The sequence below is a fragment of the Budorcas taxicolor genome, chromosome 1 (genome assembly GCF_023091745.1).
Source record: "Budorcas taxicolor isolate Tak-1 chromosome 1, Takin1.1, whole genome shotgun sequence".
NCBI lineage: Eukaryota > Metazoa > Chordata > Mammalia > Artiodactyla > Bovidae > Budorcas > Budorcas taxicolor.
Window position 1 is genome coordinate 67,004,432 of NC_068910.1, and position 24,946 is coordinate 67,029,377.

Sequence of the window (24,946 nt, forward strand, 5' to 3'; positions counted from 1 at the left end):
GCTTTCCACTCTTCTGACATAACAGGGGGCTATCCCTGACCACCTTTCTTTGGAAAGAATTAACTTAGAGTTCCAGTTAACAGTCTCCTTCATATAAAAGGAGTGTCTCAGCTCAAACTCCTCTGACGGCTCTCTAACTTGCCTGACAGTTAAGAGACTTTTACAACTTGTGATTGTTTACAGCCCCCAACTGTGAGAGGCATGAAGCTTAAAGCATCTTAAAGATATAGAGCCTTTTCTAAAAAGCTAAAAATTATATTGGTGATGAGTTTTCATTGTTGAGTCAATGACTACTGCCATGCCTCCATATTCTTTATCTTTTAGGCACTTGAAGGATATTAATCAATGTAATTGGATATAGAAAAAGGAATATAGTCGTTTTGATGTTAGCAACACTAGACTTTTGAGTTAATGAACTTTCTCTTTGTTATAAATCACTGTACTCCTCTTTCCTTGTTATAAATTGTTGTGTCCTTGCTATATAAGAATGTAACCTTAATTAGTGCTTTCTGAGAGTGGCACCAGGCTTTGGAAAGGCACTTTTAAGGCAAATAAGTTTTCTGGTTGACAGACTCTTTTCAGAAAAGGGCCATAAAATACTAATAGGCCTCCTGGCCAGAAGATGATGTAAATCACCTAAGACTTGTGTATACAGCTAGGTATGCAGAGAGAAAGCCTGGTCTCGATAAGAGTCAGGGCTGCTGACCCTGCATAATTTTGTATTATCCATTGATCTCTGTGTACAACCAAAAGTATAAAAAGCTTTTCTGGACAATAAAGGATGGGCAAGTTCCTGAAAAGACTGGTTCCCCCGTGTCTTCTTTTCTTTCTTACTCTATTTTCTGGCTGATTCCCATCTGGGGCATAGAGGCTAGCCGTGTCTACTTATTTGCCTGGGGTTCCAAGACCCACATGAGAGGGAGCCCAAGGTGGGGCACCCTCCGCTATTCAAGCGGGCGCCTGTGGCCCTACGTAGACGGTCCAAGTCCCTTGTCTCGGGGCTTTATTGGCTTTCTGTGTAAACCAAGGAATACAGCCTCTTTCTCTCCTCCATTCTCTTAACTGCAAACTCTTTCCTTATCTCTCTCTAAATCTATGTATCTCTCTTGCCACGCTGTTCCCCCTTCAAATTACCCTGGATCCACCGGGGCTGGACCCCGACAGGCTTCTTTGGGGGAGATTTTCATAGACTTTCACTCTGGGCAAAACAGTTGGCTTCCTGAGAAAATAATGAGCAGTGGATGTCCCTAAGGCTGACTGTCCTCCCTGCAAATTCCTCCATTTGAAGGAAGGTTCGGGGAGGAGGTTGTATGCTGTTCTGACGCCTTGGCCACAGAAGGGCTTTCAGCCTTCATCCGTGACCAGCTCATCCACACTGGCAAGTTTCATTTTCATCCATGAGTTACAGCCCGCCTTCTGGGGAGCCAGGCCATGTCTACGGACCTCACTGCGACTGTCGGCCTACCCTTTGGCACCTCTCCAGGCAGTTACTTCAGGAACCAAGCCTCCTCCAACACTTGACTTAAATAATGGCCAAACCAAGGACACACAGAACTGAACCCGATCCTGCTCCAGAAATAAATCATTTCCACTTTAGCCTCCTGAAGTGGAAGCTACCTGATTGTCCCCATGGGATGGCAACATAAAAGCAGCTCTACCTCATGGTAGGGACTGACCGACAGAAGGCACCTCTGTGATGTACCTTGTTGGATGAAATATCTTTAGTGCTTCATGATTTTCAGACTCTTTTCTTTAAATAGGCTTTCCCTCAGAGGAAAAGCAAACCATGAATTTTCAAAAACTGTCATACCTGATTCTCGTCTGGGTCGAAAGAGCGTACATTTTAAGGGAGATCTGTTTATTTTTCTTGGATATTTAGGCTCAAAATAAACAGATATACAGTAGTTTGTGTTTGGAATTAACTTGTCGATGACATAGTTGAACTTTTCAGTGATGTTGCCAGTTATTTGGGGTTGATGCTGTAAAAATGTGCAAAAAGAAAAAAAAGTCAGTAAGACATTAAGGGAGAATTTCGTTTAGAGGCAAGCCCTAAGAGAGTCTTTGGGAATTGGTCTTCAAATCTTAAAAACACAGATAGAAATATCATAGGCTTGGCAAGAAAAAGTTATTTATAAGTTACTCAGGCAAATGATTTATTCAAGATTACATGCACATGTATAAACACACACATCTTTAAACCATAAAATCTAGTCTAGCAACTTCTTTTGACAAATGAGGAGAAAAAGACCCAATGAGGAATAAAGGTCTCCAGGATGTCATTTTTATAAGGTGATGTTACTCAAGATCACCTTGCAAAAATCAGAAAATAAGATTATCCTACTTCATTAATGATATGAGTCTACACTTCAGAAACTGCTTTCATATATATTAATCTGATTATCAAAAGAGTCTGCAAAGTTCGCATTATTCCCGTTCTCCAGATGAGGAAGCTATAGCTCAGAGTGGTTTAGTAACCTCCTCAAGGCCACACAGCTTATCTGTGGCAGAACTGAAGCTGAGGTCTAATTTCCCTGTCATTTCCCTGAAAACACCTTGCCTCTTCTTCCCTGGCTACTTCTGTTCCATTTTGGAATTAAAGAGCTCATCTGAAGAGGTTCTTTCATGAAAAATAACTTTTGTAAAATGTTTTATAGTTTTCAAAGTACATTCTTACCAATGGTTTGATAAATGAAGCTTTCCACCAGCTCAAATACAGCATCCTATAATATTTTTCTGCAAGTTTCTATTTGGAAGGAAGAGGAATTTTTTTTTCTCACCCCACCCCCCAATAAACTAAAAGGTCATGCATGGAGGACGGAGCAGAAGTGCCCTGGTGGGAGTGCTCTGGCTTTGAAGGGAAACCGCAAAAGCGTAGCTGGGCGCCAGAGCTCTGGGTCCCACAGCTGGCATGATGTTTGTGGTCATCATGTGATCTGCAGTCTGCAATGCTTGCTTCCTGTTTCACTGGAAGCTCCTTCACCCTTGGTGGCCATGGACTCCGCCTCCCCAACTATGACTCAGATGGATAGTTCCTGCTCAGAGCCAAGGTCAACCCCTTCCCATGCTCATGAGAGTCTGCCCACTCTCATCTCCTCCAGAACATCACTCCCCTCCCCAACTCCCCTTCCCACCATGGAACATTCCTTCTGCATAGGGACCTGCTGTCATTTCTTCCATCTAAAAAGTCCCTCCATAGACCCCACTTCCCCTTCCAGCTATCACAGCATCTCCCTACTCCCATTTTTAGAGAACCCTGGAGACGTCTTTCCTGAAGTCAAAGAGCAATGAAGCCCAGAGCCTTCAGTTTTAATTGTCCAAATCATCACAGGTGTTTCTTTTAGCAATGTGTTCATTGCCAAGTCAGAACTGTTTTGACCACTTACCCTCTTAACACTGTTCCCTGCATGCTCTTCGATAAATGCTAAGTAAAACTGTAATTCTTCACTTGGTATCCTGGGACTGTCTAATTGAAATTTCACATTCACACTGATGTTGTTTGTAAAATCAACAATCTCAAACTTTGGTGGGTCCAAAGGCTCTGTTTAGAAAATGAAATAAACCCCAACGTTAATCAATAAATAGCATAACCGTAATGATAACCACTTTCCTGATGCAACCATACCTCTTTACCGCTCTCTTTTTGACTACCTGTGGCCCTCGAGGCATGGGTTATATATATATGTATATATATTTTTTTTTAAATTGGTGAAAAACTGAGAACAATAAAAGTGAAGTGATTAGTTTACTATTAGCACAAGAAATGGAGGACAGATTTTGGGGTGAAAGTCAGTATTTCACAATTTTCAGGTTGTATTCAAAACATAAGAGTGAAAATGACTTCTCATCTAATAATAATATAATAATATATAACCATTGCAGAAATATCAGAAAATACAGACAGGCAATTGTCTTTGAATGCAGTTAATCCTCTCTTGCATATGCAGTATGTGGATAAATACATAAACACATATAAAAGCTGAACCAGTGTACACATGCACCTAAACTAAAATCAAATCATTCTTATACTGTTTTACATGGCATCTGTTTTCACTTATTTCATAAACATATTAAATGCATGTTTACCTATGAGCTGGCAAACTAGGGCCTGTGGGTTAGATTTTGCACAGCCTGAAAGTTGAGAATGGTTTTTATTTTATTTTATTTTATTTTTTTTTTGAGCATGGTTTTTATTTTTGAAAGGGTTGTGAACAAATTAAGGCTATGTGACAGAGACCATACATGGCCCAAAAAGGGCGAAGATTTTTTTCTCAGTCTTCAAAAGATTGATTCACTCTTTTAAACAGTTAGATTGGCTCTAATTCTTCTGAATGGAATGTGCATATCAGTGAGTATTACAGAGCTCAGTCTTTGCATTTGGCTGTAATCATTTCTTTAGGACAAATTTTTGGAGGAATTCGGGATTAGAGCAGGCCCAGGTTAAGGTTTTCAACACATACTGCCAAATACCTTCGGAAAGACTGTGTCAAGCTATATTCTCTGCATTTCTTCGAAGTCTGGGTATTTACTTACTTTTTATATTTACCATTTGAGTCTTGAAAAAAGATATCTCGTAATTGTGTTAATATACATTCTTTAAAGATCTGAGTAGTCTGAGTACCATGTTCTATAAGCTGGGCTTTTCTTTCTTTTCTATGAGGACGCATACACAAACACGCAATCCCACAATTCCGAGAAACACGCAATCGCACAATTCCGAGAATCCCTAAGTATTCAAGTTTGCTCCATGGGATTCAGCTATCATCACTTTGCGAAGCACAGATGTGTGTGTGTGCACACCCACACAGCCTTTAACTTGGCTCCTTTTGCTGCTGAGTCACTCAGGTACATCTGATTCTTTGGAACCCCATGGACTGTAGCCCACCAGGCTCCTCTGCCCATGGGATTCTCCAGGCAAGAATACGGGAGTGGGCTGCCATTTCTTTCCCTAGGAGATCTTCCCAAGCCAGGGATCAAACCCATGTCTCTTGCTTGGCAGGCAGACGCTTTACCACTGAGCTGCCTGCAGAGCCCTTTGCAAGATCAGGATACCAGATGGAGTCTGGCGGAGAGCCACTGCCAGCTGCTCTGGAGCTGTTAACACAAATGCCAGAAGGAGCCGCCTCCCGTGGCAGGGAAAGGGAGAGCGGACACGCCCACTGCTGGGATCCAGGCTTCTCTCTCTGGGCCCCGTGTGCACATACACCTGGGTGCTCACACATGCCAGAGCTACTGGGATCTGATCTGGGGAGGGGCTGCAGTATTAAGGAAGACACAGACCCCCAAAGTTATGACAGCTCAGACACAGGCCTTTCTGAACCCTGTTGTACACTTCCTGTCAGGCTGTGAAACAAAGCAAAAAGTAGCAGCTACTATATATCAGAAGTGAACACAGCACTCTAAATCAACTATACTTTAATGAATAATAGCTTCAGAAAAACGTACCAGCTGCTACTGCCTGAGTGACTGCCTTATACAGGCACAGAGAGCCCTTATCGTCAAAAAACAGGTTATCATTCCACGTCTTTGGAGAAGAAAACGGAGGCTCAGAGAAGCCAAGTAACCACTCCAGGGTGACAGAGATAGGAGGTAGCGGGGCTGGGAGGTGAACCCAGCCCCGTGTCTAAAACACCTTTACAGAACTTCTTGCTTTCTGGCAAAGCAAGTAACGATGAACTTAGCGATGATGATGAAGATAATAAGACAAACTCACTGTCTGACGCCAGGAAGAAAGAGCCCATACAACTGACCACCACTGCGTTCTCTCTGTATCCAACCACTTGGGAGACGTACATGTCCGTCGTGTTTACCCACACGTCTGTTAGGTCACAAAACGATCTTGTGATGTTTATACAGTCCTTGACGACCTTCATATCTTCTGGTTTACTTTGAAAGGCAAAGAGATGGTCAAAGAAAACGTCAGCCTGTATGTGGTGAGGGTGCATGAACCCGAAGCCCCATTTGGATATTCCTGTGTGGCTCTGCTCAAAGGTCCCTTGTGGGTTTTCTTTCTTTTAATTTTGAAATTTCTTTTTAAACATTTTATTTTGTATGGGAGCACAGCTGTGCTGTTGCTGACTGAGACCTCTGCCTACTTTTGGAATGTCTGCCCCAAGAAAACAGGGATCTGGGTTCCGAGTGTTACCCCTGGCACGTGGTAGATGCTCAGTAAATATTTGCTGGGTGACTGAATCAGCAAATGTTGGGTGTTCATGGCAGAGGCCCCAGATCTCTCCAATTCTGCAGGACAATCATGACTGCCCCTCCCTGAGACCCCTTCTTTCTCAGGCTGAGGATGGCATGGTCTGGTCCTAAGTTAGCCTATATGGGACCAACACAGACATCTGCTCTCTTGAGCTTCAGAAAGGCAGGTGGATATACACGTGACTGCCTAAGGCAGGGAGAAACGTCAGTAGGTAACAAAGAAAAACCCAATCCTAAAGGAAATCAACCCTGAATATTCATTGAAAGGACTAAGGCCTAAGCTCCAGTACTTTGGTCACCTGATGTGAGGAGCCAACTCGTTGGAAAAGACCCTGATGCTGGCAAAGATTGAGGGCTAAAGGAGAAGAGGGCGGCAGAGGATAAGATGGTTGGATGGCATCCCGGACTTCAAGGACTTGAGCAAACTCTGGAAGATGGTGAAGGACAGGAAAGCCTGGCATGTGGCAATCCATGGGGTGGCAGAGTCAGACATGACCTAGCGACTGAACACCAACAAAGAGATGCCCACCAGAGGTCCTTCAGCAGGCCAGAGAGCAGCAGAAGAGCAATAAGACGGACAGCCAACTAAGGACACGCTGCGGGGCAACTGGACCAAAGTAAGGCTTAGGAGGGTGATTGTTGGATGTGGGAATAAAAGGGCCGAAGAGGACACTGTCCATCAGGCATGACTCCCTGCAGCCCCCCTTGAGCAGGAGGAGCAGCACGAGGAGGCTGAGCTCTGCGCCCAGGCCACAGCTGGTTAGCGACTGAGCCAGACTTTGGACCTGGGCCTGTCCTCGTCGGGACCAGGTGGGTTTCTGATGTCCCGTGTGCCTCCCTGAGTAGACAGGAGTAAACATAACCCATCAATACAGTCAGCAGGTCTTTGGACTTCTGTCCTCAGAACGATGCAGCACTTTCGATGCCCAGACTTACTGAACTAGGGAAGTGACTGTGAATAATGACGATAATTATTTTGACTCTGAGACGTTGACTGTAGAAATTGGCTTTGGTTCTAAGTACAAGTGTGTCAAAAATAACTCTGGGGTGTTCGGGCATTCAGTGTAATTTAAAATGGAGGAGTCTTTTGTCTTGGACTTTTAAAGCTCGGAATAAAACACTGAGACTGACAAGGGCTGAGTGAGGAGAGAGAGAGAAAAGCTCTATCACAAGGAAGGTCACCTCTTCCCCACTCCCCACATAACAGAAACACGATATAATTAGCAAGAGAAAAACAGAGTGTCAAACCCACCTCATGATTGTGTACCATAATGTATAGTGAGTTGGTACAATTGAACGGTTTTTTAACTCCCATGATAAGATTGACTGGAAATTTCGAAATCTCATCTTAAAAGTGCAAGATTCATCTGAAAGATCTAAAGGGAACAGAAGTTAGAAAAAAAAAAAGATTGAAATCTGGAACCCAGGGTTGTTATCTTGGCCACGGTTCAAACTGTCCCTTGGGATCTGAACTTCTAGCAGAGAAACCCCTCTGAGAGCACCGGGATCTTAGAAACCCAAAGGAAATGGTTTTGTTGAACACTAGAAATGAGCTAATACAAGTAATATACAGGAACTCAGCACTGTGTAAACAGAATTTGGTGGTAGTGGTTTAAGTGGTTAATTCATGTCCAACTCTTGCAACCCCTTAGACTGTAGCCCACCAGGCTCCTCTGTCCATGGGATTCTCCAGGCAAGAATACTGGGGTGGGTTGCCATTTCCTTCTCCAAGGGATCTTCCCAATCCAGGGATTGAACCCGGGACTCCTGCATTGCAGGCAGATTCTTTACTGACTGAGCTACAAGGGAAACCTGAATTTGGGCTCACCCAATTATCACAGGCTCACAGCAGCAATTTGGATCAAATGATCCATGTTATCCTGGGCCACCTCATGCTCTCAAGTCAATCCTCAACCCCTCCTCTGGTCCCCCCTACATAGCTCAGCCCATGGCAAGCTTTCCTTCCTATGAATTTCCCACTGCGCTTGTTCTCCATCACAGAGGGGAGGTGAAGAATGTGTGCCCAGATTGGATCTTTCCAGGCATTTCATCCCCATGCCTATGCTGGAGTAGATTTGATTCACAGACCCATTCCACAGACTGTGAAATTGAGAAGTTGAGTTATGCAACTCAGCTGGGGTGTGGCAGTGGCAAAGGAAACCTTACAGTTACATTTGTCAACGCGGCCTTATATGGTTAAAATTTCAAAGAGCATCTTAGTTTCCCGTGGATAGGTCCTTTGCTTCTTGGTTGCTCAGTCTTCATCCCCTAGTGCTCATCACAAGGCTGGATACATATTTAACCCATAGTGAAGTTTTGTGGGAAGGTTTATATGTAGACAAGAAATTTAGTTTTAAAAAATGTATTTTCTCTTATCTGGTACCAGGTACCAGATAACAGGTGGAAAAATGTAAATTAAAGAGAAATGATTTCTGGAAGATTTTTTGTTTGGCACAGTCTCCTCATTCTTCCATTAGTGAGAATATGAAGAGCTGGGTATATTTTTAAGGGGCTTCCCTGGTGGCTCAATGGGAAAGAACCCACCTGCCAATGTAGGAGACCCTGGTTCAATCCCTGGGTCGGGAAGATCCCTGGGGGAGAAGTGGCAACCCACTCCAGTATTCTTGCCTGGAGAATCCCATACACAGAAGAGTCTGGTGGGCTACAGTCCATGAGGTCACAAAAGAATCAAACGACTGAGTAATGTAACCACAACAACCACAACAATTCCTTCAAGGGGTTTAAAAAGTAACTCTAGTGTTAATTTCCTGTAATAGTTTTGTGAGACAAATGTGAAAATCAGAATTGGCTAAATTCTCCTTCTACAGAGAAAGTATTTGAGGAAAAAGATTCAAACAAAATGGCAACAGATTTGGAGTCAGAAATCCCATTTTTTGACTTCTAAATGGTTGCTCCCCTACTCGTACCCTTACACAAAATTTTGTTAAGTCAAGAAAATCTCTTACCAGGCACAACATACGAAATACCAAATATGAGGCTGATATGCACTGGAAAGAAGAGAAACATGTTAGAAAAGCAAACAACACTTTCTCCAGGCTCAATTTATGATTGTTGCTCTGAGTCTGGCATTCTTCCACATACATGTATTAATATTGCCCTAAGAGTTTCTTGTGCTAAAGAAAAAAGGTCAAGTAAATGGTTCTGGGCTTCCCAGGTGGTGAAGAATCCGCCTGCCAATGCAGGAGACATAGGAGACTCGGGTTTGATCCCTGGGTTGGAAAGACCCCCTGGAGTAGGAAGTGGCACCCCACTCTAGTATTCTTGCCTAGAAAATTCCATCGACAGAGGAGCCTGGCGGGTTACAGTCTGTGGGGGTCACAGAGTTGGATACGACTGAATGAGCACACAAAATGATCTTAGAGAGTTGATGGTATCAGCAGTGCATCTTCCGAGGACGTTTCGGCCTGAGTGGATCCAAAATAAGCTGTTTGGGAACTGATACTAGTAATGGGGGTTGACTGGTTGGGGAACCATCCTGAGAAGCAGTCATCCCTCTGGAACAAGTCTCAGAATGTGAATAAGCATGTTGCTAATTTTAAAACTTCCGAGGCAAAGATATTTACCGAGGTTGGTGGAGGGAGAAAGGTCTCGGTGAAGGGAAGGGGGGAATTCTCATTTGTTTTCTGACGTCACCATGACTCAGAAGTGGGAGGGCAGGGTTGGCAGTTTTTAGTAGGTGAGGCCCTACTGTGCTCACTGTCACATACTCCCCAGTGCATGACATTTCTTGGGGGAGAAGTGTCCCAACCATGGATCCCTTACTGATAAACTATGCAACAGATGACACAGTGATAGTGAAATAGAACCAAAACAAAGGTAAGGAGAAGGCACAAAGGAATAGGGCGATGGGAAAAAAAATGATAATAAGTGAAATGTGGAAACCAAAGTTCAGGGGTGACATTTTGGTTTTGTGATGAGGAGGGAGATGGGAGTTTTTTGTTATTTCATCATTAGGTCATGTCCGACTCTTTGTGACCCCATGAACTGTAGCCTGCCAGGCTCCTCTGTCCATGGGATCTTCCAGGCAAGAATACTGGAGTGGGTTGCTGTATCCTTCTCCAGGGGATCTATTCCAGGTGGAATTTTTTGGAGGGGTTTGAGATACCTGAGGTTATTGATATTTCTCCTGGCAATCTTGGTTCCAGCCTGTGCTTCTTCCAGCCCAGCGTTTCTCATGATGTACTCTGCATAGAAGTTAAATAAGCAAGGGGACAATATACAGCCTTGACGTACACCTTTTCCTATTTGGAACCAGTCTGTTGTTCCATATCCAGTTCTAACTGTTGCTTCCTGACCTGCATATAGGTTTCTCAAGAGGCAGGTCAGGTGGTCTGGTATTCCCATCTCTCTCAGAATTTTCCACAGTTTATTGTGATCCACACAGTCAAAGGCTTTGGCATAGTCAATAAAGCAGAAATAGATGTTTTTCTGGAACTCTCTTGCTTTTTCCATGATCCAGCAGACGTTGGAAATTTGATCTCTGGTTCCTCTGCCTTTTCGAAAACCAGCTTGAACATAGGGAAGTTCACAGTTCATGTATTGCTGAAGTCTGGCTTGGAGAATTTTGAGCTTTACTTTATTAGCGTGTGAGATGAGTGCAACTGTGCAGTACTTTGAACATTCTTTGGCATTGCCTTTCTTTGGGATTGGAATGAAAACTGACCTTTTCCAGTCCTGTGGCCACTGCTGACTTTTCCAAATTTGCTGGCATATTGAGTGCAGCACTTTCACAGCATCATCCTTCAGGATATGAAATAGCTCAACTGGAATTCCATCACCTCCACTAGCTTTGTTCATAGTGATGCTCCCTAAGGCCCATTTGACTTCACATTCCAGGATGTCTGGCTCTAGGTGAATGATCACACCATCATCAGTATCTGGGTCGTGAAGATCTTTTTCGTACAGTTCTTCTGTGTATTCTTGCCACCTCTTCTTAGTATCTTCTGCTTCTGGTAGGTCCCTACCATTTCTGTCCTTTATCAAGCCCATCTCTGCACGAAATGTTCCCTTGGTGTCTCTAATTTTCTTAAAGACATCTCTAGTCTTTCCCATTCAGCACAGGCTGGAATCAAGATTGCCAGGAGAAATATCAATAACCTCAGATATGCAGATGACACCACCCTTATGGCAGAAAGTGAAGAAGAACTAAAGAGCCTCTTGGTGAAGGTGAAAGAGGAGAGTGAAAAAGTTGGCTTAAAAATCAACATTCAGAAAACGAAGATCATGGCATCTGGTCCCATCACTTCATGGCAAATAGATGGGGAAACAGTGGAAACAGTGTCAGACTTTATTTTTCTGGGCTCCAAAATCACTGCAGATAGTGATTCCAGTCATGAAATTAAAAGACGCTTACTCCTTGGAAGGGAAGTTATGACCAACCTAGACAGCATATTGAAAAGCAGAGACATTACTTTGCCAAAAAAGGTCCGTCTAGTCAAGGCTACAGTTTTTCCAGTGGTCATGTATGGATGTGAGAGTTGGACTGTGAAGAAAGCTGAGCACCAAAGAATTGATGCTTTTGAACTGTGGTGTTGGAGAAGACTCTTGAGAGTCCCTTGGACTGCAAGGAGATCCAACCAGTCCATTCTAAAGGAGATTAGTCCTGGGTGTTCATTGGAAGGACTGATGCTAAAGCTGAAACTCCAATATTTTGGCCACCTGATGCAAAGAACTGACTCATTGGAAAAGACCCTGATGCTGGGAAAGATTGAAGAGGGGAAGAGAAGGGGATGACAGAGGATGAGATGGTTGGATGGCATCACCGACTTGATGGACATGGGTTTGGGTGAACTCTGGGAGTTGGTGATGGACAGGCAGGGTGCAGTTCATGGGGTCACAAAGAGTCGGACATGACTGAGTGACTGAACTGACTAAACTGAACTGAAATATATTCTCGATCTGTTATCTCATTATTACCCTTTGTTGAATAGAAAAACATTTAATTTTCATAGAAGACCTTTTTTGGTCATGATGTGTGCTTTATAAGCTTTAAGAAACCATTCTTTACACTGAGGATACATAGATATTCTCCTATAGTTTGCCCGACCCAGGGAGCAAACCCAGGCCTCCTGTATTGGCAGGTAGACTCTTAACCACCGAGCTTCCAGGGCAGTCCTAGGGGTCTGGCCTCTTTCCAAATGTAGGAATGGAGTGATAAACTCCACCCTGGATTAGAATGAGAGTATTAAGGGAAATTCCTCTTCAAATTACAGTGAAGCTAACTCCCTTCATTATTGAGCCTCAAGTCTATGATTATTTAGTTGTTTTCCTAAAACACCAGTAGAGCAGAAACCCATTGTAAATCAAACCATCAACACAGAATTCCTATCTATGTTCCACTTGGCTCTTGACATTGGTCCTGTGTCCTCAGGACCGGGAAATCAACTGGCTACTTCCTAACAGGGTCCCGGTAGATGGAGCTGTGAGAAAAAGTGACACTCACCCATGGGATACAAATTCAGTGGTCCAATCGCTGACACATTCTGGCTCAAAAGCATTTTTGTTGTTTTATGTGTCCTTTATTTACTTTCACATCTGAAAAGAAATCAATATTAGGTGATCAGAATTCTGAAGTATCTAATTAAACTGCAAAGACAACAGACAAAGACAATCTGTATGCAGGTCAGGAAGCAACAGTTAGAACTGGACATGGAACAACAGACTGGTTCCAAATAGGGAAAGGTGTATGTCAAGGCTGTATATTGTCCCCCTGCTTATTTAACATCTATGCATAGTACATCATGAGAAACGCTGGGCTGGAAGAAGCACAAGCTGGAATCAAGCTTGCCGGGAGAAATATCAATAACCTCAGATATGCAGATGACACCACCCTCATGGCAGAAAATGAAGAACTAAAGAGCCTCTTGATGAAAGTGAAAGAGGAGAGTGAAAAAGTTGGCTTAAAACTCAACATTCAGAAAACTAAGATTATGGCATCTGGTCCCATCACTTCATGGGAAATAGATGGGGAAACAATGGAATCAGTGACAGACTTTATTTATTTATTTATTTTGGCTCCAAAATCACTGCAGATGGTGACTGCAGCCATGAAATTAAAAGACGCTTGCTTCTTGGAAGAAAAGCTATGAGCAACCTAGACAGCATATTAAAAAGCAGAGATATTACTTTGCTGACAAAGGTCTGTCTAGTCAAAGCTTTGGTTTTCCCATTAATCATGTATGGATATAAGAGTTGGACCATGAAGAAAGCTGAGCACTGAAGAATTGATGCTTTTGAACGGTGGTGCTGGAGAAGACTCTTGAGAATCCCTTGGACTGCAAGGAGATCCAACCAGTCCATCCTAAAGGAAATCAGTCCTGAATGTTCATTGGAAGGACTGATGTTGAAGCTGAAGCTCCAATCCTTTGGCCACCTGATGCGAAAGCACATATGAGCGGCTGAACTGAACTGGCCTGGGTCTTGGCTGTGGTGCGTGGGATCTCGTTGCAGCACGCAGACTCTTCAGTTGTGTCCCTTGGGCTCAGTAGTTGAGGTATGTGGGCTTCGTTGCCCTGTGGCTTGTGGGTGGGATCTTAGTTCCCTGACCAGGGACTGAAACTGCGTCCCCTGAATTGCAAGGTGGATTCTTAACCACTGGGCCACCAGGGAAGTCTCCAGCAGGAAATTCCTGATTCCAGGTTTCCTCTCTGCCCTTCTGGGAGCTGGATCATTCACCCCATTTACACAAGGAGCTTTATCTCAGCTTGCGGAACCAATAGCCATTTGGTTCTAAAAATTTAAATATAGGAAACAGCAAATTTTGAAGTGTCTTGCTCCCTTCAGAAAACTATTTTTATTTTTTTTTGCTTAGTCCTTCAGAATATCCTCATACATGTTGTTGTTCAGTTTTCTGGTCATGTCCAACTCTTTGAGACCCTATGGACAGCAGCACGCCAGGCCTCCCTGCCCTCACCATCTCCTGGAGTTTGCCCAAGTTCCTGTTCACCTTCATGCATAAGCAAATACAAAAACGTATTCTTATTCTCCCCAACCCTATTTTTCCAAATCAGAGATAGCAGGTGATGCTAGTGGTAGAGAACATGCTGGCCAATGTAGGAGACACAGGAGAGATCTTCTCGAGCCAAGGGTCGAGGCGGGCGTGGCAACCCCCTCCAGTACTCTCGCCTGGAAAACCCCATGGACAAAGGAGCCTGGTGGGCTACAGTCCATGGGGTCAGAGTGGGACACAACTGAAGCAACTTAGTACACACATAGCATATACAGTGCCCATCTAATTCCTGCTTTTTTCCACTTAAAAATAAACTTGGGAGCTCTTTCTGTATCAGCACCAGAGAGAATTTCTTTGTTGTTGTTGTTTTTAAATAGTTACATATAGTCTATTCTGTGGACATACCATGATTTATATGACCAGTCACCACAAAGAACATCTGAGTGACTTCCAACTGTTTCTGCAATGGATTCTCTTGAAAATGCCTCATTCTGAGCATGTCAAGCCTAAGTGTGAGAAAGCTTCCCAGAAATAGTACTGCTAAGCCAAAGGGGGTTCAGTCAGGGTCCCGGCAGGTAAGAGCACATTCAACTCTGGCTAAGCGAAGGAAGATTTTCATCAAGGGACTATTTAATACAAATGTGTGAGCAGGCTACAGGCCAACCATAAGGATGAGCGTAGCATCTGAAAGTAACAGCAGCGAGGGCTGTTATCATTGTGGGCTTGAGGTACAGAGGGAACGTCCCAAGCCTGGAATTAGGAAGGAGAGAGTCCAGCGTGAGGAGCACAGATATTCCTCACTGTCTTCCTTCTCCTCTCTTGGGGCTCCCCATTGGCTGACTCCAATCGAGGCCATAGGACAAGGCAGCTGGTGGCTGTACCCATACAAGATGGGATCCCAGGGCACAGTAAAAGGTGGCGAAGGTGGAGGCTTGATTTGCAGGGGCAGACAGAAGGGACCAGGCACAAAGTCACCATGCATGTCTTTTTTTTTTTGGCTTCACTAAATGCGAGGCTTGTGAGATCTTAGTTCCCGACCAGGGATAGAACCCTGGCCCTCTGCAGTGAAAGCCTCTCTGCAATGAAAGCACGGAGTCTTAACCACTGGACCACGAGGGACATCCTTGCATTGGTAGTTTTGATAGAGATGGCCACACTCTGGCCCTTGTGGCTCTAGTGGTTTACACAACCTCTTGCAGTGTGTGAGAATTTCTGCTTCCCCACAAAGGAAGAGCTTGTAGGGAATGATAATGATAAATAATGATTATGACAATGATAACCATCAAGCTCTTGGATTTCTGAAACTCAAATTCATAAATGCCAAGTTGTCTTCAGACTTATATGAATTCTATACTTCTCTTATTCTAAGTAAGACCTAGCATATATGGCAGAGGTGTTTCCTTTTGAGTTAACTGTCTATCTTTGAGTCGTCGTTTTTTTTTTTTTTTAACATTGATTCCTAAATTTTTGTTTTGGAATATAGTTGCTTTACAATGCTGTGTTAGTTTCTGCTGTACAGTAAAGTGAATCAGTTATACATATATCCCCTCTTTTTAAGATTTCTTTCTTCACATCGGTTTGAAGGAGCTTTTTAAGTATGAGGCAAACCGGCCCTTTGTGATATGAGTCACATCTTTTTAATTTTTCTCCGCCGTTGTCACTTGTCCTTTGATTTGCCTGTACGGCTTTTTTCTTTTTTAACGGAAACTTCTGAGCTTTTAGACTTAGAGGTATTTTCTTTCTCAGCATCTGCATTTTGAGTGAGTTAGTCTTCTTTATTCTAAGGTGAGAAAGGAAGTCTTGAAACATTTTACGGAGCCCTCAGTCGGTCTCATTCCTTCTCTCCCCCAGATCTCTGTCTCCATCCAAACTACTGGGTGTTCTCCTGTCCCCGAAAACACTGGGGTAGCACCAAGCCCCAAGTCAAAGTGAAAAATGACCCCCAAGTAGCAGACATGAATTCAAGCTAAGAACACATTAAAAAGTCCCCTTGACTATGACGCTGTCAAGCCAAAAGACTCCAAGTCAAAACTGCCACCTACCACCCATGAGCTATCCGGGCACCTCAACTTTTCCCATAACATGTGCATGCTCGGTCGTGTCTGACTCTTCACAACCTCCTGAACTGTAGTCCGCCAAGCTCCTCTGTCCATGGGATTCTCCAGGCAAGAATACTGGAGGGGGTTGCCATTTCCTCCTCGAGGGGATCTTCCCCACCTGGGGATGGAACCCACGACCCCTGCATCTCCTGTACTGGCGGGCAGATTCTTTACCACTGAGCCACCTGGGAAGTGTACTGTCATTAGAACAGCCACAGAGATGTCTTTATGGCATGTGATGCGGTCTGCCATCATCACTCCTCAGCAGCAGGCTTGCCGGGTCGTGGGCGTTCTCCAGATGCTGGGAGCACCAAGACCATGGAATGCCACCTTGGGGTGACTCCCTTCTACCTGACCACTTGTCCTGTGGCCTCTGGCCTCTCTGTTTTGTTCTGATGGTGGCACATTTTTGCCCTTATTCTGCCTCTGCAGAACCTTCCCTCTCCTCAGCGGCTGAAAGTACACACACACAACCACACAACTAGAATTCCTCTCTCCTGCTCTGGGCCGCAGGACGTTGCCTCCCTTTCTTTGTTCCTGGTGACTCATACTCCACTGCCAATTAGATTGCTGATAGAAGATTCTTGCTTGCTTGGAAAATCTAATTTCCCATCTTGGCATCCTGCCTGGAACTGTTCTTGAAGCTCTTTAAAACTCGCCCTGACTCCAAGCAGCTCAGCCTTCCTAAAGCTCTGGTTACTCTTATCTCTGCAGCCAGGGCCAGCTTCAGTCACCCCAGGGGCCCTGCACACAAGAAGGGTCCTACTCTTGGTTTATTGCTCTCCTGTGGCCATCTTGAAATTTTTAATCATTTTATCTTTGAACTTGTGTTTTGTGAGTGAAGTCTGATGGGACAAAACAGGAGATCAATTCATACTTGGGTCTTGCTCCCCCAACCCCTGCAGGATGGGGGCCTGACCTGGCCCCTCTCTCTATACCCGATGACTGCTTGATGTTCTTTTCCTGGAGGCAACAGCTAGGTCACAGGGTGGGAGAGCGATCATGGTGCATTGATGCCCTCCTGGCGTGTGTGCAGGGAGGCTGGGCCAGGCAGAGTGGAAGCTATCCCTGGCCCGCCTAGCCTAGTGGGTGGCTACCTGGTCTGGTGGGAGCTAAATGTCAAGGTCAGTCTGATCGGGGTACATAGCAGGGCCAGGAGCAGAGGTTTAAAGACTCTTCACTGTCTGCCAGCATGCTATGGGTTGGGATGGCAGATCCTTGGAAAGGGAGACTCAGGGTTTGCCTTTTCCAGAGTCCATCTCAGGCTGGTGGCTAGCAGTTGAGGGTTGTGGGCAGCCTTCCAGTTAAAGTGCATGTGTGCCCAGGGTTGCCAGGCTGGAAGGGTCCCCGGCAGCTGTGGGCAGTGGCACTGGCCCTGCCTGTGTGCCCATGGGAACCCTCTCTTCCTCTTTGCTCCCCTCCTGAATCTGGGCTTGAGTTTACTGCTTCCACCTACTTCCAGGAATTCTCCCAAGATGTGCTAGGAAATGCCAACTCTGTATTATAATTTGGTGATTCACCATCGGGCTTAAATACTTTTATATTTGCATTGAGATCTGGTTTCAGTTCAGTCACTCCGTCGTGTCCAAGTCTATGTGACCCCATGGACTGCAGAATGCCAGGCCTCCCTGTCCATCACCAACTCCCGGAGTTTATTCAAATTTATGTCCATCAAGTCGGTGATGCCATCCAACCATCTCATCCTCTGTCATCCCCTTCTCTTCCTGCCTTCAATCTTTCCCAGCATCAGGATGTTTTCAGACAAGTCAGTTCTTCGCATCAGGTGGCCAAAGTATTGGAGTTTCAGCTTCAACATCAGTCCTTCCAATGAACACCCAGGACTGATGTTTAGGATGGACTGGTTGGATCTCCTTACAGCCCAAGGGACTCTCAAGAGTCTTCTCCAGCACCACAGTTCAAGTGGCCCACACAAGTGTCTCGCTCTGAACTCTGAGCCACAAATCACACCTGCTCTGAATCTCCTATCACCACCATCCCCTCTCCCCCAACAATCCTTGTCACTGGTACCCAGACAAACACTACTAACTTTCAAGGCCCAGCTCAAACGGATGCTACTGTGGCAAAGTGACTCTTCTCTGAGTTTCAGCTCCTCCTAACAAAGACAGACAGACAGACAACCCTCAGAACTTGCTGCCTGCTATTCTCCGGGTAGAGAGCAGAACTGTGTCGTTTCTTCTGTCCGGCACAGCCTGACACCTGGCACATCTTTGCTGGTCAGTGAATGAATGGATTCAGAAAATCTCCACAAGTAAAATGACATATATTACCCGCCCCCCCAGGAAATTTAAAAAAATACAAAAAAGCACAAAGAAGAAAGTAACAAGCATCTTCATTTTTACTACTGGGCATCAACCATTGTTAATGTCTTGGCATATTTGTTTCTGGTTTATTTCTTGTTTTGGTAAGAATAGTTCAACTCGCTCATTTTAAAAAATTGATAAAAATAAGGCATAAAAGCAAAATCTCAGCATCCAGATAGTTCCATCATTAACATTAATGAACAACATAATCCCAGAGATCTTTCTATGTACACACGCAGCAAATACACACAGCACACACACACACACACACACACACACACACACACACACACACACACAGGGTATTTTTGTCTAAATTAATTTTACTTGGAAAAAAACTGAAGCAAAGGCAGAAAAATTGTTGACATTTCAATTCCTTCCATAAGAAAGAATAACTCCCTAAAATATCCCTCCAAAATTAAAAAAATTACAAAGACATTGGAAGTTGGAATACAATATTCACAGCACTAACTGTTCATCTCTGTTTATTGATCCACGCCTTCAAAGATGAGAGCTATAGGGCCTACTCTCATATTTCCTTCCATCTTCCTCTTCTGCCCCACCTGATTACTTTTTCTTTGTGTGTGTGTGTGTGCTCAGAGTTATGTAATAATCACATTTATTCCACAATTTCCAAAGATGTCTTATATTAATTCCACATTTAAATAAATACCCATCAACAGTCCTTTTCTTTTTTTTGGCTGTGCTGGGTCTTCATTATGGCACTTGGACTCTCTCTTGTGGCCAACAGTCCTTTATACCATGAGTTCTTGATGCCCGAGTTCTTTACTTTGACTTCTCTCTCTGTTTATTATTTGCTGGATTTTATTCTCCAGCAGTTTTTTTTTTTTTTTTCCATAAGGGCTCATGGGTGCTGAATCTCCTTTGTTCTTTTGAAGAAGCCCCTTTCTGTTGACTTTCAACCTGAATGACATTTTCTAGCTAGATCACACACCCTCTTGGGAAAAAATTTCTTTCCCTAGAACTTTTCCCTTGGAACCATTGTCCTCTGGCATCTAGCACAGCCCTGGAGACATCTGAGAGCAACTTGATGTGGTTTTTCTCTCCTTTACTTACTCTTTTTTCAATTCCTAAACAGTAATAATTCTTTTCCTTTGAATTTAAACTACTGAAGATACTAAGCATTCCTATATGAAAATTTCCTGGAAAATGTCATGCTCTTTTGGCCTACAGACCATTTTTCCTTCATTTCAATAAAATTTATCTCATTTTTATTTGCATTTTCAGTCCCATTTGTTGGTTTCACTATGTCAGGAAACTCAAGTATCCTAATGCCTGACTGTGCTTTATCTGTCTTCCACACTGGATTCTTAATAAATGACTTCACCTTTGTCTCTGAGTTTTGGGGCTTAAGAGCCTTTCCTCTGTTAAAATGCTTTTACTTTCAGCAGGATCTATCCTATTCTTTCCTCTTATTTCTTCTGTAATTATGTTTCAATGATCTACAGTGTATTCCCTTAAGTCTGCAATCTTCCTTTTCATCCCAATTAAAATTTTTCTTACCTTTGAGTTTCTTTTATTGAATTCATATTTTTAAATCAATTTTTGAAAGATCTAAAGCTATTGTGGTGGTTCAGACGGTAAAGAATTTGTTTGCAAAGCAGGAGACCTGGGTTTGATCCCTGCATTGGGAAGATTCCCTTGGAGTAGGACATGGCAACCCACTCCAGTATTCTTGCCTGGAGAATCCCATGGACAGAGGAGCCTGGCGGGCCTTAGTCCATGGGGTTGCAGAAGAGTCAGACACAACTAAACAACTAAACAACAACAGCAACAACAAAAAGCTATTGTCAAGAATGGCCTTCTGTCCCAAGAGTAATGTTTTCTTCTTAGTAAGATTCCTGCAAGCTGTCACTGGTGGCTCAGGTGGTAAAGAATCTGCCTGCAGTGCATGAGACCGGGCTTTGATCCCTGGGTCAGGAAGATCCCCCGGAGAAGGGAATAGCTACCCGCTCCAGTATCCTTGCCTGGAAAATTCCATGGACAGAGGAGCCTATTGGGCTAGAGTGCATGGAGTCACAAAGAGTCGGACGCAACTGAGTGACTAATCCTGCAAACTATCATATTCTTTCCTTTCTTTTTTCCACGCCATTTCTGCTCACCTCGTTCATACTTCGATTCGTCTCCTGCAAGTGTGATACCGTGGAGTGAAATCCTGACCTCCTTTCAAAAACTGTGCCTGATTCCAGTTTGTTCTCTAGCCCAAAGCATAGGTGCTGGGAGGCGGGCATGCCTATCAAGGAAGTGTAGTCTGGGCTCTGCTTCCTCCTGGAACACCCAGTTAACTGTCCTACAGGCAGGGTCGAGGAGGGGTGGGTCAACCGTGGGACCCTTGTGGGGTCCCCTGACTCTGGTGCTGGCTTCTCCTGTCCTGCACCGCCCACCCCTAGAATATTTCCCTCCCACCCCTGAGCAGAAAGCACCTACTGTTTCGTCCGAAAAGGAGACAGCTAAGTCATGCTAAAACTCATGGTTTCATTCTTTCTTATTTATTAGGGAGCACTTTTAGGATTTTTGTGGATTCCCTACCATTTTTTTCTGGTGGTCAGATACACTCAAATTTTAAATATATTTTTAAAAACCTCAGAATTAAAACAACAGTGTTTCAGAAAAACAGGGTTTAAGAATAACTCTCCCATGTACCAGTTTGTTAAACCCTGGCTCGTGGGGATACTGAATGAATTCATTTTCCTGCTGGTTCTTGAAAAGATTCTTAATGGTTCTGAACTACTCCCTACCCAACATCCATCCATGTCTCTCTCCCTGTCTCTCTTTCCCTCTTTCATATTCTCCTCACTCCACTTCTTACCACCCTTACTTTGGCCAACTGCTCTCCCAGCAAACTGTTTTCATTTATTCTTCCTGAACTGCACACCACCAATTTCATTCTTTGAAGCAATGAAAAGTCCTCAGGGAAAAGTATCATCAAGCTCTGCCAAGAGAACCTATCTCACAAAGTATAAAATGCACATTTCCTTCTGATATCTGAACATCTGTGAAATCGGGGTGCTCTGTATGGTGGCATGACATACCATAATTGACAGTGGTTTTTCCTACCCAGTGACATAAAAGTTTTTAAAGTACACTTTATATCCATCATTGTGTCTTACTTTTGGTAAAATATGATCAACCATCAAAGAATACAGATGCTTCAGACTACAACAGTTTGAAGATTTCTAAATGTCACAGGAAGTCCAACATGCTTTGTGTATGCAAGTGGAGGAGGATGGAAAATACATTTTAATAAAAGTTTCACTTTCAAGACAGTACATCCAGGTAATGATTCTTCGTCTATTTTTTTTTTTTAAAAGATAAATTACCAGGTGTCAAATTTCAGGAACCAAATCTCAGGCAGAATGTCTTTAAGTTTGAAATAAATATATGAGAAACATTAGAAGAAACACAGGTAAGGATAAAAGAGTCACACAGATTTTTGATGATCCAGCGTTGAAAAGGAACGCATGAACTAGAGAACTGAGAAGTTCACTTTCTGCCACAAAGGGGTCAAATCGTATCATCTAAGGGCACACTGATAGACGTTTTCTTTACAGCAAATTTTGCTACGGTCTTGCTTTCACCCCTGTCCTCTCCCAGTCAGGACAGCAAGAGGTGGGTACTTTGAAACCTGGCCAAGACGCGGGGCAGGTGGCAGCGCAGCTGGTCTCGGGGTCAGTTTCCAGGAGACCAGGAGCGGGTGGGGGTGCTGGGACTCCAGGACTCTGGCAGCACCTGCCTCCACAACTCCTACCTCGTTCTACTCAGTTTCTAAGACTTTTATTGTGTGTGCCAAACAAAAGCAAGGAGATCAAACAAATATTAAAAGAGACACAAAGAGAGACGGGATAGCTAGAGTTCCTCAAAGCCATCGTTCGCCACGTTAAGTGGGTTGAAGGATCCAACTCGTAACAGGGTTTAGCTGGTTCCATCGGTCAGAGTCAAGCGTGAAGGGTCGACTCGCACCCGGTTCCTCACTCCCTCCCGACCCCGGACGCGGGGCCACTCCTGTCTCCGCGACGCTGTCCCATCGCCCTGGCCCCACTCCAGCTTCCAAGCGATGGGTCTGTCAGGACGTAGGACCATCCAGCTTCGGTGGTCCCTCCGTACCCCTCTCCGGCGCGGAGACAAACTAGGCCTAACCTTGTGTTCTGCTGGAGGGCGGACGGGAGACCCCGAACCGGAGACCCGAGCCGGTAACCCAGTTTTGCAGGGCGCTGTGGACCCTAAGGAATTTGACTCTCACCTCGAAGCGGCCAGGGCCCTTGGCGGGAACAGGTGCGGGGCGGGGGTCTGCAGGGCTGAAGGTACAAACAAGGGGTCCCTGGGAGGTGCGTGGGGGGCGACGAACGGAGGACGCCCGGACAGGGCCGAGGGCAGCGCGGCCGCAGGGGACAGTCAGTGGATGCCCCCCAGGGACCCTCCAGGGCTGCGGGGAGCTTGGAGAGGGGACGCCCCTGGGCAGGGGTGCGGCGGCGCGCGCGGAAAAACCCTGCGATCCGGGGCGCAAGCGGGAGGAGGAGTCCAGGGCAGAGACAGGCTCGTGGAGAGGGATTCCGGGAAACGGCGGCGCAGAGACGGCGGCGCCCGGTGCCCTCCCCACCCTCCCCCGCCCCCGCCGGCCCGCGTTACCTTGGCAGTGTGGCCTCGCCGCTGCCCTCGGGGTGCCAGCCTCGAGCCCACCCGCTCCAGCCGGACTCCGCCGACGCTCCTCCTCACCCCGGCTCGGCGCTCGCGACCCCGATGCGAGCTGCGGTTGGCTCTTTCCGCAGGGACCTCCGGCGCCGGGCAAAGGCTAGCAGAACGGGAGTAGTGGTGGCCCGCAGCCTCCGCACCCGGGGCGCCCCGGATGGATCTCGGGGTCTCCGCCCAGAGAGGTGGAGCAAGTCTCCGGCGCTGGTGCGCGCGCCCGGCTGCTTTCGGATAGCGCGCGGGCGGGGCTGCCAGAGCTTATACTTTACCGCGTGTACACCCTGGGGCCAGAATGATCTCTGTTCCTTTCCAAGGCAAACCTTTCAACATCACAGTAATCCAAGCCTATGCCCCGACCAGTAAACGCTGAAAAGCTGAAGTTCAACCGTCCTATGAAGCCCTGCGAGATCTTGTAGAGCTGCTGCTGCTGCTAAGTCGCTTCAGTCGTGTCCGACTCTGTGCGACCCCAGAGACCGCAGCCCACCAGGCTCCCCCGTCCCTGAGATTCTCCAGGCAAGAACACGGGAGTGGGTTGCCATTTTCTTCTCCAATGCATGAAAATGAAAAGTGAAAGTGAAGTTGCTCAGTCGTGTCCGACTCTTCGAGACCCCATGAACTGCAGCCTACAAGGCTCCTCCATCCAAGGGATTTTCCAGGCAAGAGTACTGGAGTGGGGTGCCACTGCCTCCTCCGCTTCTAGAGCTAACACCCCCAAAAGATGTCCTTTTCATCACAGGGGACTGGAATGCAAAAGTAGGAAGTCAAGAGATACCTGGAGTAACAGGCATTTTTGGCCTTGCAGCTCAAAATGAAGCAGGGCAAAGGCTAACAGCTTTTCCAAGAGAACACACTGGTCATAGCAAACACCCTCTTCCAACAACACAAGAGAAGACGCTATGCATGGAAATCACCAGATGGTCAATACCAAAATCAAATTGATTATATTCTTCGCAACCAAAGATGGAAAAGCTCTATATAATCAGCAAAACAAGACCAGGAGCTGACATTGGCTCACATCATGAACTCTTTATTGTCAAATTCAGACTTACATTGAAGAAATTAAGGAAAATCACTGGACCATTCAGCTTTGACCTAAATCACATCCCTTACAGTGGAAATGACAAAATCACTGGACCATTCAGCTTTGACCTAAATCAAATCCCTTACAGTGGAAATGACAAAGATTAGATCTGATAGACAGAGTGCCTGAAGAACTATGGATGGAGGTTCATGACATTGTACAGGAGGCAGGGATCAAGACCATCCCCAAGAAAAAGAAATGCAAAAAAGCAAAACGGCTGTCTGGGGAGGCCTTACAAATAGCTGAGAAAAGAAGAGTAGCTAAAGGCAAAGGCGAAAAGGAAAGATATAAGCATCTGAATGCAGAGTTCCAAAGAAAAGCAAGGAGAGAGAAGAAAGCCTTCCTCGGTGATCAATGCAAAGAAATAGAGGAAAACAATAGAATGGGAAAGACTAGAGATCTCTTCAAGAAAATTAGAGATACCAAGGGAACATTCATGCAAAGACGGGCACAATAAAGGACAGAAATGGTATGGACCTAACAGAATCAGAAGGTATTAAGAAGAGGTGGCAAGAATACACAGAAGAACTGTACAAAAAAGATTTTCATGACCAAGATAACCACAATG

General features: G+C 45.0%; 1 protein-coding gene across 1 annotated transcript in view; it reads right to left on the reverse strand.

The window, feature by feature from the left end:
• Positions 1-23,323, reverse strand: part of LOC128055416 (interleukin-10 receptor subunit beta-like) — a 67,686-nt gene extending 44,363 nt beyond the window's left edge. The window contains exons 1-7 of the mRNA XM_052648010.1: positions 23,238-23,323; positions 12,665-12,756; positions 9,168-9,209; positions 7,454-7,577; positions 5,711-5,883; positions 3,384-3,538; positions 1,811-1,979 (exon numbers count right to left, since the gene is read on the reverse strand). Coding sequence (XP_052503970.1) covers positions 1,811-1,979; positions 3,384-3,538; positions 5,711-5,883; positions 7,454-7,577; positions 9,168-9,209; positions 12,665-12,719 — 718 coding nt within the window. The 5' untranslated portion in view covers positions 12,720-12,756; positions 23,238-23,323. The remainder of the gene's footprint in view (positions 1-1,810; positions 1,980-3,383; positions 3,539-5,710; positions 5,884-7,453; positions 7,578-9,167; positions 9,210-12,664; positions 12,757-23,237) is intronic.
• Positions 23,324-24,946: the final 1,623 nt, after the last annotated feature.